Source organism: Lissotriton helveticus, chromosome 1_1 (assembly GCF_964261635.1).
Source record: "Lissotriton helveticus chromosome 1_1, aLisHel1.1, whole genome shotgun sequence".
NCBI lineage: Eukaryota > Metazoa > Chordata > Amphibia > Caudata > Salamandridae > Lissotriton > Lissotriton helveticus.
In genome coordinates this window covers 155521046-155540287 of record NC_136057.1, presented here as the reverse complement: position 1 = coordinate 155540287, position 19242 = coordinate 155521046, and the positions used below count along the sequence as shown (strand labels likewise).

Genomic DNA, 19242 nt, shown 5'->3' with positions numbered 1-19242 from the left:
GATGGGTGGGTGGGTGGGTGGATGGGTGGATGCATGATGGATGGATGGATGCATGGATGCATGCATGATGGGTGGATGCATGAATGAATGATGTATGGATGCAGGATGGGTGGGTGGGTGGATGCATGAATGATGTATGATTGGATGCAAGGTGGTTCGGGCTCGCTCGCTGCGGTGCAATATGCAAATTAGCTTACGCCCACCACTTTCAAATGTCACCAGCCGCCTCTGGTAATGTGTATTATTCAGACAGAGGCAGGCGGCACCTCCTACACCAGGGCAGAACCCCCTTAAGTTGAAGTACAATATTTGCTAGGCGCTATGTTCCCAGGCGCTTTGTGTTCCTTTTCTTCTGACCCATGATGTTAGTGAAGCCGGTTTAATAAGGGACGGTGACGGTAATGGTTCCACTAGCCTGCAAGCTCAGTAAGTTGAATTTTAGTCACTTTTATCTGCAGGTCATTCCAACAAGGCGGACACACCTTTCTGTTCTTCAGGTTATTACATGCCATCAGGTTCACCGTCCCGTCCCTTGTTGAGAAAGCTACATTGGCTTCCTATTAAACAGAGGGCTTTTTTTAAAATCATTATCGTGCTCTCCAGGGACTGGGTCCCTTGTACCTGCAATGGAAATTAAAAAAGTATACCCCGAACCGTTCTTTGAGATCCGGTTCACTGCAACTTCTCCAAGTGCCCCGCATCAGGCTGCAGAGAACTGGGGGCATGGCCTTTTCCTTTTTGGCCCCCAAGTATTGGAACAGCCTCCCTGCTCATTTACGAGGCATTCCGTCCTATTTAACCTTTAGGAAAATGTTAAAAGCCTTCCTATACTAGGTCCCTCTTTCTCCGGGTTGGTCCCTTTATTGGAGTACTCTGAGTGAAGCGCCGAGATGCCTCTCGGTGAGTCGAGCGCTATATAAGTGTACCTGACATGACATGACATGACATGACATGACAGGACACTGGACAACAATAAAATGGGTGATAGTAACATCTGTTATTCCCATCGCTCGGATGGAAATGGCAGAAGAGAAGCATTACGCGCTGTATAAAAACAATCATTAGTGGGGGCTCCCTGCAGATTCATTCTTAAAACCCCTATGCGGTGTCGTGGACTGAGCTTTATCAGGACACGCAATTTTCTTTTCTATATAGATCACCCGAGAGCCTGGAAATGTACGGGGATGTTTATTATTCATTTTATAACGCGCTAATTAGGGTTGGAACTTTTAACCTAGAAACAAAAATCTGTCCGTGTTCGTTGGTTCGCTTTTGCTTCGAATAGTAAAATACAGTCGTCACTGGACCACTAAATTATGACAACCTCTCTGCCTGTTGGGGAATGTCGGGGAAGGTGTGTTTGAGCCTATTTCCACTATTGAACTAAATAAAAGGGATTTCAACTTGGCTTCGTTTTACAGAGCATTTGCACTACAAATTTGTCTGTGAGCTGTCGCCACTGTGCACCTTCTATTTGTTTATTTTCCATTGCAAATTTGACATTCGGTACCACTACTTATGGGTTGGCTGCTGTGCTTTGGTGGAAGTTACTAAGCCCCGGCATCCACATCACACTGTCTCTGCACGCCAGCGGGCCGTGGTAGGGCTAGGAGTTGACTGCGATGACAGAGGGCTTGTTTGGTGCTCCATATAGTTTCTTGCTTCTGTTTAACCAGCCATTCTTGGATTTATTCCGCATTGCCTTGTACATAGTTATTCGTGATATCGGACATGTATTAGGAAGTGGGTACATATGAGGACTCACGTGAGTTGCTATCGTGAGTTACTTTGCCTGACACTAGTATCTGGTGACAAAGATTTAAGTGGGTGCTTGGACTTGCATGGCTAGCATGCAGGATTAGGGGTGGCTGCTATTGATTTGTGGGCATTTCCAACCAGTGCAGAGGACAATAGAGTGGTCAGTTAAAACCATGGACACAATACAACATTGGTGACACTCATCCTGAACTTTTACGCCTCACTGCTTTCACATGTCACCAGCCACCACTGCGAGCGTGTGTGAGCAGGTGTTGCTTGGGGAGGGGGTTGGTTGGCAGGATGGAAGGCAGCATGCAGCTTGAAATTTGCAAGCTAGCTAAACTGCTGAATGGCTGGATTAGTGGAGGAGAAACTGCATGAAAAGAATTGCTTCATTGTGTCCAGTCTTTACTACAAGACGGGGGCGTGGAGAGGGGTTGTCGTGTTTTATTTTTCTTCTCTAAAACGTGTCCCTCCTGTTCTGCCTTCCAAAAGTGGAGGCAAAAGACACGTTATAGACGGATTTCTCTACAGATCAACGAAACTCTCGAGTTTTAGTCTGACCCGAAATTATGGCGACATGAATTATCCAACTTTTTGTTTCTGCTACTTCATTTTAAACTTTACCTAAATATTTCCCACGTTTCACATCCTTTGACTTTTCAACCTCTTTCCTAAAATTGCTGCTTCTTGCTTTCAGCCCCGCTCTCCGTGCTTATAAAGTAGCTTGGTATTATATCCTGTCTGTTTCTGTTGTTACGCCTTTATGTAATCTTTTTATTTCGGATTTTCTTTCGTTTTGCAGTTTTTGTATAGCGCGAACTCGACCCAAATGTTTACCAAGCATTATAAGAGCACCCGTTACATTACACAAGAACACTTTAATGTTTTTCTTTATTTTGTAGGCTCGTGGAGATATGCCCCCAGATTAATCAAAGTCCCATTTTGCGAGTCTTTAATAGCGAGTTTTAAGGAATCGCTATTAAAGACTCGCAAAACGGGATGCATGTAGAAATCGCAAAAAATATTGCGATTTCTACGATTTCTACTGCTTCCTTATTTGCGATTCGGTAATTGCTAATCGCAAATAAAGAATGGCTTCCCCATTCATTCCTATGGGCCTAAAGGCATGAAGGCCCTTAGGAATGAATAGGGAGTCATTCCTTATTTGCGATTCGCAATTAGCGAATCGCAAATAAGGAAGCGATTTCAAGGGTGCCAGGGTGTCCAAAGGACACCCTGTAGCACCCCTGAAATGGTAAGGTACACTGGTGTTGCGCACACACATGTCCAAAGGACATGTGTGCGTGTAACATACAACTTAGAAAAATGCACTAAAGTGCATTTTTCTAAGTTTTCGCTATTTACCACGTAGTTAGACTTCGTGGTAAATAGCGGCCCCATATTGCGAATTCACAATTTTAAATAGGTTCATGAATTGCATTTATGGAATCTCTAATTGAGATTCCTTAAATGCAATTCTTCGCAATTTAGCGATTTCTATAATTGCGATTTTTGCATTTGGGATGATAAATCCCAAATGCAAAAATAGCGCTCGCAAAGGGCCTGATTCTCAGAATCTGGCCCTTTGCGATCCGATTTCCGCTTGATGAATCTGGCTGATGGTGATTTGCCCAGAATCACAGAATGTTGAGCCCACGCTAAGACTAACCCAGTTTCCGAGTTCCAAAGTTGGCAGCCCTGGTTGTTACGCCACATCCTCTCACTATTTCTTTTTGAATTAATAAAACAAACCCACTATCTAATGGCCGAGCTTTCCAAGTCGCAGAGAGCCCTTCTTCAGATGGAATGCAATGTTCGGGACACAATGCTACTTTAAAACCTATGTACTTACATACACACAAACAATTTATACACTTTTGCTTGTGGCACTCCAAGGCAAGAGGCAAGTCACAGATGCTGGCGTGTGGGTGGCTTGGGAGTTCAGTCTTTTGGCTTTGATTTATTTCTTTGCAGAACAAATGACACCATAATTCATGTAGCAATTCCAGAATAACTAAACAATGTATCCTTCCTTGTGAACTAAGGGGGTATAGCTTTTGGAAACGTAAGAAAGGTTTACTACGATCATGCGGGGTAATGTGCCTCAAAATCCAACCTTCCTGCAAGCAGGAGTTTTCAGTCAGGCGTCAGCGCGGCTTTTCAAATAATTCACGAGAATCCTGACGACTCTCTTCCTTAGTATTTTTCAGACCGGAACATAAGGGGTCTTGGGCACTAGCGTTTTAATTCCAGCAGCAATAACGCAAAACACACACGGCAGCTTTCATGACAAGAAGGCACGTGAACAGGATCCACTCCCTTACGCAGGCACTCTCTTACCCTCACATCCACACAAACATCCACACCCACAAACCCACACACAGACTTACACTCCCACATGCACACACACCAGCTTATTCACAGCCACACACTTGTGCCTCCTCACACTCCCCACACACATGCACACTCGCAGACATTTACACAAATACACACACTCATTCATTCAGACAGGCACACTCACTCACCCTCCCCCACACACTAGCACACAGGTACAGGCAGACTCCCTCACAGACCTACAGGTACTCACCCACACACGGGTACACTCACTCACTTAATGCTCTTTCTGAGTAGAGCGTTTTAGGCACGAGTACCTTTGCGTTTGGGTCTGCAGCATTTGTTAGCTGAGGTGCGGCCTTAGTTAAGAATAGAGTCTCGCTGTACAGCGACGCCTTCCTCGTACTGTCTTCTCCGTGCCTTATTTCCCCATCTCACATGTCTCGTCATTTCTTCTTCTCTCTCTGCCCCAACACACTTTTTTTTTTTTTAAACCTTAATAGGCGTGGTGCCGTCTTCATGGACACCGCGCTATGCAATGCAATAGGTGTTGCTTTTGGTATTGTAAATAACAATGCCCTTTAATTTTTTTTAGGTCTCGTGACCTACAATGCGCGCAAGCGCATTGAGGGAGCGAGAATTCAAGTGCTCAAAATTCTCGTGAAACCACGGGCCTTTTGCTTCGGTTTTCATTAAGTTCACGTGGCCACATGCACGCGCTTTTGGGCCATAAACTTGCATTTCTCCTCCCCCTCCCCAGCCAGCTTCCCCCAGGCCGTAGCAGCACTCCTCCCACACCAGCACCTCCCCTCTCTCTCCCCGCAAACACAGCCTTTACTTTCATTTCTCCTCCCCCTCCCCAGCCAGCTTCCCCCAGGCCGTAGCAGCACTCCTCCCACACCAGCACCTCCCCTCTCTCTCCCCGCAAACACAGCCTTTACTTCTCCTCCCCTAACTTTGCCGTCAGAACTTAGTTTCTTGTTAATTTATGTTTTCGTTGCAGTGACTTTTTAATTTATGTTTTCGTTGCAGTGACTTTTACTTGCTCATGTAATGACACCCACGCTCCTCCCATTGCTGTTTCGGTGCACATTTCATTGCCGCTTTTCTGTGCCTCGTATTTCTGTTCCCGAGCTCCGCCAGCAGCTCTTCCCGCTCCGCCCTCTGCTCTCCGCCCCCTGCCTCCCCAGCCGCCAGCACCTCCCCTCTCTTCAAATCTCGGCAGCTTCTCCTCCACTTTCACTGCCCAGCCAGGCAGCCCCCCACCTCTCTGCCTCTAGCTGAATCGAAAATTAAGAGCGGTGAACTTTTTGGATGTAAATCAGTTTACCTTCTACATTTTTCACTTGTTTCCATGTAGCAGCATCTGTTCCCCAGCCTGCCAAGAGCAGCTCTTCCCGCTCCGCCCCCTGCATTCTTCCAGTCCTCTCACCTACTCGCATTTCTCCTCCCCCTCCCCAGCCGCCAGCACCTCCCCTCTCTCTCCCCGCACACAGCCTTACTCGACAGCTTCTCCTCCCTCCTCCCTTTTCACTGGCCAGTCCTCTAGCTGAATCGAAAATTAAGAGCAGTGAACTTTTTGGATGTAAATCAGTTTACCTTCTACATTTCTCACTTGTTTCCATGAAATGCGACACATCTCGTTTCTGCCCGTGTTCAACTAGATATGTAAATTCAATTGTTTACTTATTTGCAAATTATATCTTTCATTTCAGACTTTTATAAAGCGCTGTGTGTACCCTTCGGCTGCTTCAGAGAGTCACTATTAAGCTTATACAGCGCCTACAAATGTCGAAGCGATTCCCATTTGGTTGTAAAAATGCTTCACCGTTCATGTAATTCCATACTTATGTCAGGGTTTGAAAAGCAGGAGTCAGTTCAAGAGGGTACTCCAAATTAGGACGAATCTAAAAGACTTCTTATTTTAAGGACTGACGGTTTGAATCATAAAATGCCTTCGGAGACGAATATATAATGCACAATTCTGTAATGGACGCCAGCTTTGCAATGCGGCAGTCGAGGCATGTATGCGCATGCGTGCTGGTGACTAAGAATTGAATTTACATGTCTAATTGAACACGGGCAGAAACGAGATGTCGCATTTCATGAAAACATGGAAACAAGTGAGAAATGTAGAAGGGAAACTGATTTACATCCAAAAAGTTCACCGCTCTTAATTTTCGATTCAGCTAGAGGCTTCCTAGAGAAACCGTGTGTGCCCTCTTATTTATTTATTTGAGAGTATTATTTAGCTCTACTTAGCCACACCTGAGCGCAACCCACACTGTGTGCACGACGTGGCGCGGACAGAGAGCTAGCGATTCTAAGGTCAATCGTGCAAGCCCTCAGGGCACGTGCAGCTGTCCAACTAGAGGAAATATTGTGAAAACATCTCTATTTTAGTTTATGGAAGTAGAAAAGGATAACCAGTCAGGAAGTGGCAGAGGAGGACGGGCCGGCTGCTGCATCAAAGGAATGCAAGCCTTTGATGCATTTCCGTGTCTCTTTAACTTTTTTTTTTTATTACACTTGTTTTACGCCCCCCCCCCCCCTGTGGCCCCTCTCTGACCCAGCCTGTGTTGTTTGCTCTGCTCCTCCTCCGCCTCTCGCACACCTCTCAGCCATGCCCTCTCCTACTCTGCTTCGCTCGCAATTCACGAACTGCAGCCGATGAAAGCTGCTTCCACTTCAGTGCATCAATTTAGATTTAAAAAGTGATGGTTCTGCCTGACAAGTGTCCTGATTTCGAGTTCTGTGGTAGCCCTGCTTTATTTTATTCTCCTCGAAGGCTTCAGGGCTGAGTTGGAAATGAACACTTTGATAAATACTTTTTGTCATTTATCTGCCGTGCATTACTGGAATATTTGCCGAGGTGTGTATCTGTGCTTTACTCCTGTTTGAGTACCTGGCAGGTTGCGAGCACCCTCCCACAAGCTTCTCAGCGTGCGCTCTGCATTCAGTACCGCAGCTTTCCTTTCATTTCCCTTGTCTTCTTGTCTCCCCTCTCACCACTCTCCTCTCACTACTATCCCCTCTCACCACTCTCCAATCCCTCACTCTCCTCTCTCCTCACTCTCCTCACTCTCCTCACTCTCCTCTCTCCTCACTCTCCTCACTCTCCTCTCTCTCCTCTCTCTCCTCTCTCTCCTCACTCTCCTCTCTCTCCTCACTCTCCTCTCTCTCCTCACTCTCCTCTCTCCTCACTCTCCTCTCTCCTCACTCTCCTCACTCTCCTCACTCTCCACTCTCCTCACTCTCCTCACTCTCCTCTCTCCTCACTCTCCTCACTCTCCTCACTCTCCTCACTCTCCTCACTCTCCTCACTCTCCTCACTCTCCTCACTCTCCTCACTCTCCTCACTCTCCTCACTCTCCTCACTCTCCTCACTCTCCTCACTCTCCTCACTCTCCTCACTCTCCTCACTCTCCTCTCTCCTCACTCTCCTCTCTCTCTCCTCACTCTCTCCTCACTCTCCTCTCTCCTCACTCTCCTCTCTCCTCACTCTCCTCTCTCCTCACTCTCCTCTCTCCTCACTCTCCTCTCCTCTCTCTCCTCACTCTCCTCTCTCCTCACTCTCCTCTCTCCTCTCTCTCCTCTCTCCTCACTCTCCCCACTCTCCCTCTCCCTCTCCCCTCTCCTCACTCTCCCCACTCTCCTCACTCTCCCCTCTCCTCACTCTCCCCACTCTCCTCACTCTCCCCACTCTCCTCACTCTCCCCTCTCCTCACTCTCCCCTCTCCTCACTCTCCCCTCTCCTCACTCTCCCCTCTCCTCACTCTCCCCTCTCCTCACTCTCCCCTCTCCTCACTCAACCCTCTCCTCACTCAACCCTCTCCTCACTCAACCCTCTCCTCACTCAACCCTCTCCTCACTCAACCCTCTCCTCACTCAACCCTCTCCTCACTCAACCCTCTCCTCACTCAACCCTCTCCTCACTCAACCCTCTCCTCACTCAACCCTCTCCTCACTCAACCCTCTCCTCAGTAACACACCAGCATCAGTCTACAACACCACAGCATCACTCAACACAACAATACCACCAATAAGCCCAACAACAGCATCAATTTACTCAAACACAGCATCAATCATCACCACCACAGCAACTCTCAGCACCACCACATCAACACTCAGCACCACCATAGCACGACATCATCACTCAACATCACCCCAGCATCACTCTGCACCACCACAGAACCACTCAATTACACCACAGCATCACTCAACAACACCACAGCATCACTCAGCACCACCACCACAACACCACATCAAAACTCACCATCACACCAGCATCACTCGGTGTAACACCAACATCACACAGCACCAACACAGCAACACTCATCATCAACACATCATCACTCAGCGTTACCCCGGCATCACTCAGCAACACCACATTATCAATCCGCGCCACCCCAGCATCACTCAGCACCAACACAGCATCACTCAGCACCACCACACCATCAATCAACACAACAACACCATCACTCAACACAACAACAACACTCAGCGCAACAACATCATCACTCACCAACACCACACATCACTCAGCCCAACCACTGCATCAATCTGTCAAACAATTCAACAACAAATAGTTCAAATATTATCTAGCAAAAATTAAAAATGTAATACAAATCGAAGAATCAAATTTAAATATATTTCAGTTGTGTTATTGGTAAAATTTGTTGATTTCTCAGAACAATAGTTTTAAAACAGGGAAATAAACAAAACATGTACCTTTAATAATGCTACACATGTTACATTACATATTTACTAAAATAATCACAAATCTAAATACACGATTAATACTTTTATTTAGAAGGGAAAAAAACGTAACAAAAAAACAAAAAAATCCACACCAAAAACTCAAAACTTTCCTACTGCGAGACCTATTGCATTTCCAATGCTTGTTTAAGGTCTTGCCATTTACAACGTCAATAGCTCAAAATAATGTCATTGCGAGACCTATTGCATTGTAAATCCTTGTTTTAGGATGAACTGAGTTTCTCCATGTGCCAGGGACTACGAGGCCAGTTCTGTGGGGCTCAGATATTGAAGTCCGGCACCCCCTACTGTCCGACCTGCTCCTCGCATCCTCTGTCACTAGACTGGCACACCTGGCTTGACGCTCCCTGCTGTCCACCCGTGGCTCATGCTGCGCCCTCTTTAACTTCCCTCAGATGCTTGGTCTGGCATTCCCTGCAGTCCATCCTGCTATTCATCACAAGATAGTCATCTGCAATTTCACTTAAGTACCCTGCCACCAACCCCAGCTGTTAAACCTGTGGCTCGTGCCACTTTCTCGAACTTCATTTTCACTCAGACTTACTGTTGTACAGTCACAGTCACAGTTCCATGGGAGTTGCAAAGTGGGGAGTTGTATTGGTGTGCAGAAGGGGCTGGAGTGGCTACTGCTCACGTTTCCTCGTGAATCAATTACAGTGCGAGTCACAAAGTCAGCTGTGACTTGCTATTCCACTTTTGTGCCCTGTGATATGGGTTTTTACATATACAAAGTTTACTAGTTTGTGCCGGCTTCGGATTGCAGAAACTCTTTAAACATCTTTCCCCGTACCTCATGTAACTGCAATAAAAACTCCCATTTTTGCTTTTGCATCAATAATACCTCCTTTAAAGGCATTTCATAATAGAGCCATGTTTTTAAATTTAAATTTCAACAACACAAAGCCATTACCTCTTTATGGTACATCCTTTTCCAATGTGCTTTTTAGTGAAGATTTTGAATTCACAATATTTCCTTAAGTATTGCAGAATACAGAATTCTGTGAAAGTCATCTGGACAGTTTATAAAATGTACTAAAATAATTTAGCTGTGCTGCTATTTAGCATGGCTAAAAAAACATTGACAACGGCAATAGCTCTTGGATTGCCAAGATCTACTCGCATTGCCAATGCTTGCTGGAACAGTCTCCTTTTGAACCCCAGCGATTGCTATTTTTCTCTCTGCTAGGCATAACTAGAGGGTCAATTTACCTTTACTGTTGTGCAAGAATAACTGCCTTTCTTCAAGGAGGAGCTACAATGGGTGTTCTTAACTGATGCTACTACATATTGAAATTGCTGTTTGAGTATTTTTGTGTTTTGAAATGTTGCTACCTGCATCTGTTTAATGTTTGTTTTCCTGGGTAAGCGATGTAAGTTGTGCTTGATGAGTTTCTGAAATAGTCACCCCGGAAAAAAAAAGGTTTATTTTGAATTGATCCCATGTAAATTAAACTGAACTATAAACCAGTAAGGATCTTGCAGTGCCCTCTGCTATATTTTCCTTCAAAAGCACCCATTTAAAGATGTGTGTAGGTAGGTCTGAAGGCCGACTTCATCCTATCCGTTCGCAGTAACCCACAGCTATGATCAATCGGGCTGAAGATTTTTGGTGCTCTTGAGCAGCAAAAGTCATGGTGGCTATAGTTATGCTTAAAAAAGCACAGCAATATTCTGAAAGGGCATTATTGGGTACAGAACTAGGGGCCAGATTCATCAAAGGGTTTTGCCCATTCTGTGTCTATGGGAAAATGTGTTCATGCATATGGCCCTAGGACCACTGACATTATGTCCGCACAGGACTAAATTATGCGTTAGGGTTGTCTGAAATGTGTGGCACACACTGTGGCGGATAATCTCGCTGTTTTGTCAATTTAAGATATCGTCTTGCATGAAAACTCAGGAACACTATTAACACTGTCTCGTCTAACTCCAAGCGTAAAACATTGTGTGTTTCAAGATGTATGTAATGCAGATTTTATTTTTGCTGTGTGCAGCATTGCTGCTCCATTGAGCATGAAATACTCCAGCACACGTCTGTAATTAAAATGTGTGGTAAAGCCGGTCTTCTTTGTGGTTTACTGTGTGTCGCACTCAGACTTTTAGAAGCAACTCTTTCCATTATGAGCTTTGTGTAACTATTACAAATGTATATTGAATGTGTCTGTCAGGAGGCACTTCAAAGTTCAAAACATCTGATCTTAAAAGGAGAAGCAAAACGTTTGAAATGTTCTGTGCTCCCAAGTTCCTTTTGGTGTAACCTCTGCTCTAAGTATGGTGTATCTGGTGTACTATAGATTTGTAGGATAAAGAAAGAAAATATTTTCATGACCTAGGAGGAATCTTCATTTCCTCCTATTTTAGCTGTTTAAGGACGCCTACAAATACACATTTTAGTCCATCAACTGGGGATACGGTTTTACGTCATTGGTAGTTTAATACCAGAATGCAGCAATCAGCAGCTGAAGGAGGGTGGGGAGACATTTTGCAAAGTTAACTTTTGACGTGCTTGAGCTGGAAACTTTATTTTTTGGTAGCAGATGGTTGAGTATGTAAGACCTTTCTTACGTCCATAATTGATCAGAAAAAGCAAGAGTCACAAATGTCATAATTCTAGTGACCATTTTATTATCCTCCAGTCTGTACCTGTATTCTAGATGCTCTGCTTTTAGTGGTAGTAGAAGTTTGGACCTGGTGCAAGATCTTTTTCTGGAAGGGAGTCCAGTGCCCCTAAGTGTGTCATATTGACTGGCTGAGTCTAATGTAGCAATGTATTACTTGTAATGATTTAATAGGGGAATGAATGAAGCAGAGAATGTAAACACGTTTTCTTGCCCTTGATTCTGGCAGGAAGAAGACTGCAGACCCTGAGGTTGTGAGGGTCACAGGACATCTAGAGCTAGCCTCCAGCCAAGCAGAACCTGCTTCAGTGGGCCCTCCTCCCCGCAGTCGGAAGTATAGCCCGCCCCCAGACCTGGAAAAACTCCTGGAGGCAAACGTGAGGAAGGTGTTTGGGGTTTCTGCTGACTGGCAACGGGTATCCCTTGAAAATGGTCTACAGAAATTCCACTTGCTGGCGGGACTGGCATCTGAGCTGGGTCATGCTGTTCCAAACAGCCAACTGCGTGAGATGCAGACAATCGCTGACCTGCTTGCCTTCTACAGGACCCCTGTCAAGGAGGCGTCCAAATTTGATGAACTTGTAGCTGCAGACCTACCTGCGAATCTCAAGATCGAATGGGGATACTGAGGATAAGACTGGACCACATGTTGCGTACTCTGCTAACTTGGGTGTGCTCCAAACCTTAACTGCATCTTCTCTATCAAGAATGCCCTTCACACTTGGCTGTGTGATTTGGACCGTACATCTTATAGACACTGCAGAAATCATTAGCAAACTGAAACAGGATTGGTTTCACTTCCTGGATTGATCAATGTTCTGGTTTAATTAAAGTTGTTATAAAAGTTGCTTCTTTTCTGATATAGATGGCAGAATGTGATGGTAATAAAGAGTAATGCATTATAATTGTGTGTAGTACTTGCTTGGTTTTCTGGACTTTTAACGAAGATATATGCTTTCTTGGGAATATTTGTCGTTAGTATTAGATTAGGTTTTGATATTTTTTTCTTGAAGATTTTATAGATGGCAAAAAATAGTTAGAAAAAATAGTGGGCAAATGGTGCATTTTCAAGCAAATTTGAGAAACAGTGACTGGCAAAACTGCGTGTAAGGTTAGGTTTGAGCCTGAAAGAAGAATATTATCATGCACACATTGACACATGCCCCAGTGATTTATGGCACAAAAAGGGCACCCTCACAGCATGTGGAGTGTTGGTTTTGGCAAACATTTCTTCCTTCTTAATTACTAAACAGAAATATGTGACTCGAATTAGAATAATTCCCAGTTAAACAAGCATTTACAATGCAACGGTTTCGCCTTTGGAAAAGTTAGAGCTATTGGCAATGTAAAGGACAATGCCATTTATTTATCTGTTTTCAAAACCAACACATAAATACAAATGTTGTCATTTACAATGCCAATAGCTCAAACTTTTCCAAAGGCGAAACCGTTGCATTGTAAATGCTTGTTAAAGGAGCCATCCAGTTGATGATGGCAAAATGCCTCAAAATCTCAGAGACGTCATTAAGCAACACAGTATTGTAGAAAACATCTTGCTGGTGATTGTTAGTGATGCTGTAGTGGGTAAAGAACTTTTGTTATTGCTCTACCCAAAAAGGGCCCTTTAAGCCTGCTGTGGGCGAGCAGTAACTCTTGCATCTTTTTCGGCACCAAAGCCCTGCATTGTGTTTGCTCCAATGTCTACTGTGTAATCTGCGTGCCCATTCTGAGGTGGAGTTGCAGAATAATCCGAATACAATAAAGACAGCCAGCAGTGATAAACACGGAAGGTAGCCTCAGTTTGATACTCGATGCACAAAAGGCCTTCACAGCGTGGGATTTTCGGAATAACGCCGCAGTGCTCTAAACCAACGGAGAGATTTCAGAAGTAGTTGCCCTCCGAAGAATCTAATAACCTTTAGTGAAATAAGAGACTGTGAAAGATTTATCATTAAAGTTCAGAGAAAGATTGTGTTTAGATTGAACGTCCTGAGATGATTAAAGAACAGACTGTCAACAAACCAACTTGATTGCACTGTGCAACAACACACGCAGCTTTCCGCTCCACAGGAGTGTAGACGCTATTTTGAGGTAGGATCAAGTAATGTCACTGCTATTTACATAGTAAGAACAAAACTGTAAAGCTAACTATTTCGTTTTCTGTTATGGCTGTACAGTTAAACGGAAAGTAAAGACTACAAAAAAGGAATTTGCTTAAAGTCAGTTTTTAGTCCTTTAAAATCCACATTTTGCATCTTTTTTTGGCCCTTCAAACCCCACACATTTTGTTTTTTTCATCTAAGCTGGGAGAGCGATCATGTCGATGAATAACTTCAAGCCAGTCTCCATCAAGGCAATTTGTTTGAGTCGGTCTTATGTAGATAATTAATCCATGCTCTCTCGCAGTACATTCTGGCTGGGACAGCGGGCATTGTTTCAACGTGCTCTCAGCGGTCTAGTCGGCCAGGAAGTGAGCCGCTGGAGAGACAACACTGTTTGCCAAGGACAGGCGCCTCTGGCTTCTGCAGGCCGAAACTCACACCAGCCTTCTTCTCTGGGGCCAGGTGTAAGATTACCGCGTCATCTGCTCATTTTATGTGTCAGCAAGCACTGAGAACGTCGCCTACCTCCCTAGAAGCAGCTTTTTTTTCCCGGCTTGTGATATATTAAAAAACGTCCAAATGCTACTACATACACAAGTGCTTCGACGCCTCGTCAGGGGTAGTAAGCGCTATATAAATGCAATTACAATACAATACATGCACTGCAGCTGAAAACGTTACTCTCGCCTGAAGCTGTCTTTAGGTGAATTTAGAAACCCGATTGAAAGCACATCACTTAAGTATAGTGACTGTTGATTGGTGTTTTCTACAGAGCCACGCGTGCGGCATTACTTTTCTGGCAAACACACACCGTGGTCTCTCCTATGTGCGATTAGTGAAGGTTAGATCGATGTGAATATATACATAACCTGACAAATTTCGGAGCAACTCAATTGTGTGTGTTCTGCCTGGGACTGTGGTACAGGATACTGTTTGGGTCGCAGGCAGTTGGGAGCCACGCCACAAATGACAAACAGACATCACGCTTGAACTATTCAGAGTGGGCTAACAAGAGAGCAACCCCTTGTTTGCCAAGACTGCAATTATTCACTCCCAACTGTCAGTGGGAGTGAATAATTGTATTCTTGTATGTTACCCATTAGCGGGCGCCTATCTGTGGAAGTTTCTGTTTACACGTACTCATGTTATCAAGTGTGCAGGCAAAACTGAAGAAATTTCACGGTGAGAAAAGTGCGCTTGGAGAAAAGCCTGAACTGAGCGAGGCAGCGAGCTCCACGTAATCACAGCCGGTCCCCGGGAGACATGTGCGGGTGGATGGATGGGAGAGCGGCGAGGCAGGCCGAGAACACCATCGGGAACCTTTACTGTGGGTAAACAAACAGCACTTAACAGGAGGCCAGTAGGCACGGAGGAAATACTTCATCCTTACTTACTACCCCCGTTATTACTCTCAGCTTATCTCCTTTCCAGCTCATGGCCCCTCCCCAAAGAAAGATTAACTCGCACTAAAAAGCTCTGGTCCGCCCAGCCCTGAATCCCATCAGGAGTATCATTCCAGATTACTCTTCACTGACATCTAACGCCCCTCCCTCCCCTATAGACGAGATCAGCATCGAAAGTTCAAGGGCTAAATACCACACATGGAGCAAGGCTCCGGCCAAATCCACACCCATCTGCTGACCCACCCAGTCTATGCTCTCTTCTAACCTTCTCCAGGGTTTGAGCCACCTCTCCCGGGCTCCGGCCCACCCCCCGATAGAATCAGATGTATCCTTCCCAAATCCGAGGCTCCCTCCAAAGTTGCATCTTCAAACCCCCACTAACTGTGCTTTTTAAGTCATCCTCTCTTGTTCTATTATTTATTTTTTTATTGCGATTTTATAGAGTTGAAACCATCAGTTAACTCTGCCTGTGCTCTGAACCCAATGACTGCGCGACATTTTCCTATATTCCGAATATACATCCGCTCCCGTCTCCCGGCGGTGCTCTTACCCATGCTGCTGGCGGGCACCGTCCCTTCGCCAGCCTCCTGCCCTCGGTGCTGCCCGCTCCTTCCTCCAAAGCCCCCAGCCGGGCGGGCTCAGAGCTCCGTGCGCGGCTTCCTAGCCAGGGAGACACAGCCCATCCGTGGCTGCCCTGCTGACAAACACCACCCACGTCCCGTCGCTCCCGTGCCCAGTCGCTCCGGTGCGTTCCAATCACCAACAAGTCAGGTCCCGGGCCGCGCTGTGATTGGCTGACGTCACGGGGGTGTCCCGGGCCGGCAGCCAATCACAGCGCGGCCCGGGAATGACGTCACGGGGGTGTCCCGGGCCGGCAGCCAATCGCAGCGCGGCCCGGGACAAAGGGGCGGGGCTTAAAAAAAGCACCAGAAACGCCCCCGAATCGCGTTTTCGAGAGAGAGCGCGATTGACAGCCTCTGCCTCCCAATGGCTAGCCTCCATTTATGGAGCTAGCCAATGAGAGGCAGAGGCGGTTCTAACATCACTACTAAAAACAAAAGATTTCGACTGGGAGGGGCTTCGCCCCTCGCCAAAAGTCGAAACCTAAAAAAGGCATTACATTAGATCGACTGTCGGTTAGGTTGTGGAGTTTTTGTATCGCCATGTTATCAAAGTAAAACCTATTTCCTGAATTGGGCCAAATATTAAGTTGCTGGTGAGCTATTGTATTATAATCCACTTTAAGCATGTGGCCTCGTTTGTCACATTCTTTCCCTTTTTTTAGGTCCTGTCTAGGCTGAGCATTGCTGTCTATAACAGGCATGTTGTTTTAAATCAGTGGGCTTCAGCCCGCCCATAGGCTTACCACTTGTTTGCTCCATCAAGCTCTCATATCCTTCGTTCCCGTTAGTCCATAGCATAAAAGTGTCATGCTTCTTCCTGTATTTGACCCTCCCCCAGAACATGGACCAAGTGCCTGGGTCCATCCACTGCTCCCGTTATAGGGCTACTTTTTTCTTTGTCTTTGAGCACGCCACACGAGTGCTGGTGTTTTCACTCGCTCCATCTCCGCCCGCCCCAACCCTGTAGATTCGTTTTCTTTGTAGATTGGCTTTATTATTCACCAAACTCGCCGAGCCAGCAACATAAGTGATGTATACTTACCCCTTTGAGCTCATCCACTTACGTACAGATCAAGAAAATAAATGGCCTTCCTGGTAGTGAGGAGCTTGGGCCTCAGTTTTCTAAATGCACCTGTTTTATCTAGCATATTATTAATTTCCTAAACACCGCTTCATGGTTCATTGTAAAGGAAATGTACTAGGTACCTATGTACTCACACTGCAAAGAACTCTTGTCCTCGCCTTTCATTATTAGGGCACACGGGTGAACTTCATCATTACTAAAACTAGCAATAGCTGCTACATTGTGCCAAGAGACGCACATGCATCTCTTGGCACTATGTAGTAGACAGGGCACAAGTTGGTCTTAGACTGCGTTCATCCAGTCTTTCACAGGGGGATCGCAGTCTACCCTGCCAAGAGATTGGGCCTCACAGAAATATGGTAAACTTGTCTTAGTGCAATTTTTAGACACTGGGACACATTCAGCAGAGCCTGCGCATTCTTTGCTTTTGTTCCAAGCAGCAACATAGAGGCGGAGAAGGGGCATATCAGGTTCCAGCTGGGCGTATAACAAAGGTCGAAGTTAAGGGGCCATCAGGCTTCCTCATGTTGGAGTATCCTGGCTGGGAGCTATCAGGAGCCTCGCATCTAAATGAAATGGAGGAGAAACAAAGGCACACAGCCTATCACATCACAGGTGCTTTATAGGCAGGCATGCTTTTGACTTTGTTCAGTCCTTTTATATAAAAGATATGCATGTGTGTAGAAATGTCAGATGTTTTAGTCTGTCCCAGTAATTTAACAAACAACAATTTAAATGCCACTATTTTGTTTTGTTTCTTTTACAGCGCTATAGTGCTACTAATCCCATTGCAGTGTGTCAGAGTGCTTTATATGTACACATTATACATTGACAATAAATGATGTGTGTAAATCAAGGGAGTGTTACATAAGACTGGGAGAGTTACAAGGTGTAGGAGCCACATGTCCTTCTTGGTTCACTGTGCTATATTAGAAGAATTACAATTTGTGAACTGCAAGTAACAAAAGGATCTCGGTGTTCAAAGCACTAACTCACTTGTCCATTTACATACAATAAAAATCTGTCATCTGCGCGTTACATAATGTGCTTTCCAGGAGACCTATTATCCCTCAATACCACTTTGATTCAAAACTGGTACTAGACAAAACACAGACCTCTCCAGCAAACATTATTATCATTCCCTGAGCTTTACTGAGCACACAAAGATCTCTGCCACAGGTGCCTTAACTCCATGATATTTTAAAATGCAGACTTTGCAACCAGTTGAGTAGAACAGATTTACTGCAGTGTTTCTCCTTGTTGTCCGTTTCTTTGTGGCAGGGTTTAAACAAATAAATACATGTTAAGGCCCTGATTTTGCATTGGGGCTTTATAACTTTTTTTGCACAACCCCGAAGCAAAATCAAACTTGTTAAATATTGTAATGTGCTCAAATGTACTTACGATAGACCTTCTAAACAAACCTATAACCTTCGTTTGGTTTCTTGTGCTACTTGCAGTGACTAATATTGATTTTTAGTTTTTGTTTTCAGCGGCAGTCATTAAAGCTGTGAGATAATTGAGAGGATTTTTTTAAATAATTGATAGTTGTCATTTTGCTTTGTCTGGTTATTATCTGGTAAAAGTAATACAGTTGTCTGACTCATCGTTCAGTGGGAAATGCCTGTGGTTTTAGTTCAGCTCTTTGTATACAGCAGGGTGCAGGGGTGAGGGTATTGCCTCGAGCAGCTTGCAGCAGTGACTGCTAAAGAGTAGTGAACATGTTGCATTAGCCGCCCGTTAGGGATTCTTTAACCCCTTCCATGCTGCCGTCGGCCATTGGCTACCTCGCTGGTGCTACCGTCGCCGCCCGTTTTGCGGAAGTGCCGCACTTCTGCAAAATTGCAGGCGCATGGGAGGAGTTAATGACATGTCTTAACCAAAAGGGTTGGGGTGTTGGGTGTGTGTAAATGAAAGAGGGACATGGTATAAGGTAAAAGCGGGCTGGTAAAAATGCCCCACGGCCTGCGACCTCTTATTTAAGTATCCATGATCATGGACCCCTCGTCATCCCCCGGTAATACCACTCCCGCAGCATTGAAAGTAGGTCTTTTCAAAACAGCCCGGTTCACCCCCTCTACCACCCGGCCCCTTACAAAACAGCAGCAGCAGCTTGACCTCCCACAGATTCATGTTTATCGTCTTGGACCGCTCGGCAGCGGCTTTATCCTCTGTACTCACCGTGCAGCCTGTCCTGCGCCTCGGCCCCCATAGCTTCCTGCTGGATAGGGGACCAGAGCTCGGGACCAGCAGCAAAGATACCCTTAGAGGGGCGATCCAGCCAGAGCTTTCCAAAGTATGCGGCTCAGATGACATGACGCACGAAAATGTACGTACGTCTTTTCAAGCATGTATGTCTGTCTTGAAGATTTAAGACAGACGTACATGCTTGACTAGAGAGTACTGTCGCGTGACACACCCACAGATGTTAGGCGACACAGTACTGTGTCGCAATACATACTTTGGAAAGCTCTGATGTAAGGTGTGTGCTTGAAAGCGAGTTGTCATCGTTTTTTATCCTATGTGGAACTTGTTTTT

General features: G+C 45.4%; 2 protein-coding genes across 4 annotated transcripts in view; both read left to right on the top strand.

The window, feature by feature from the left end:
- The window catches only part of MRPL50 (mitochondrial ribosomal protein L50), a 71448-nt gene extending 59051 nt beyond the window's left edge, over positions 1-12397 (top strand). For both annotated transcript variants that reach the window (XM_078659313.1, XM_078659312.1), the window contains one exon: positions 11722-12397. In XM_078659313.1, coding sequence (XP_078515439.1) covers positions 11722-12121 — 400 coding nt within the window. In that variant the 3' untranslated portion in view covers positions 12122-12397. The remainder of the gene's footprint in view (positions 1-11721) is intronic.
- ERCC1 (ERCC excision repair 1, endonuclease non-catalytic subunit) overlaps positions 1-19242 on the top strand; it is a 146243-nt gene that overhangs the window by 59046 nt on the left and 67955 nt on the right. The window lies entirely within an intron of this gene.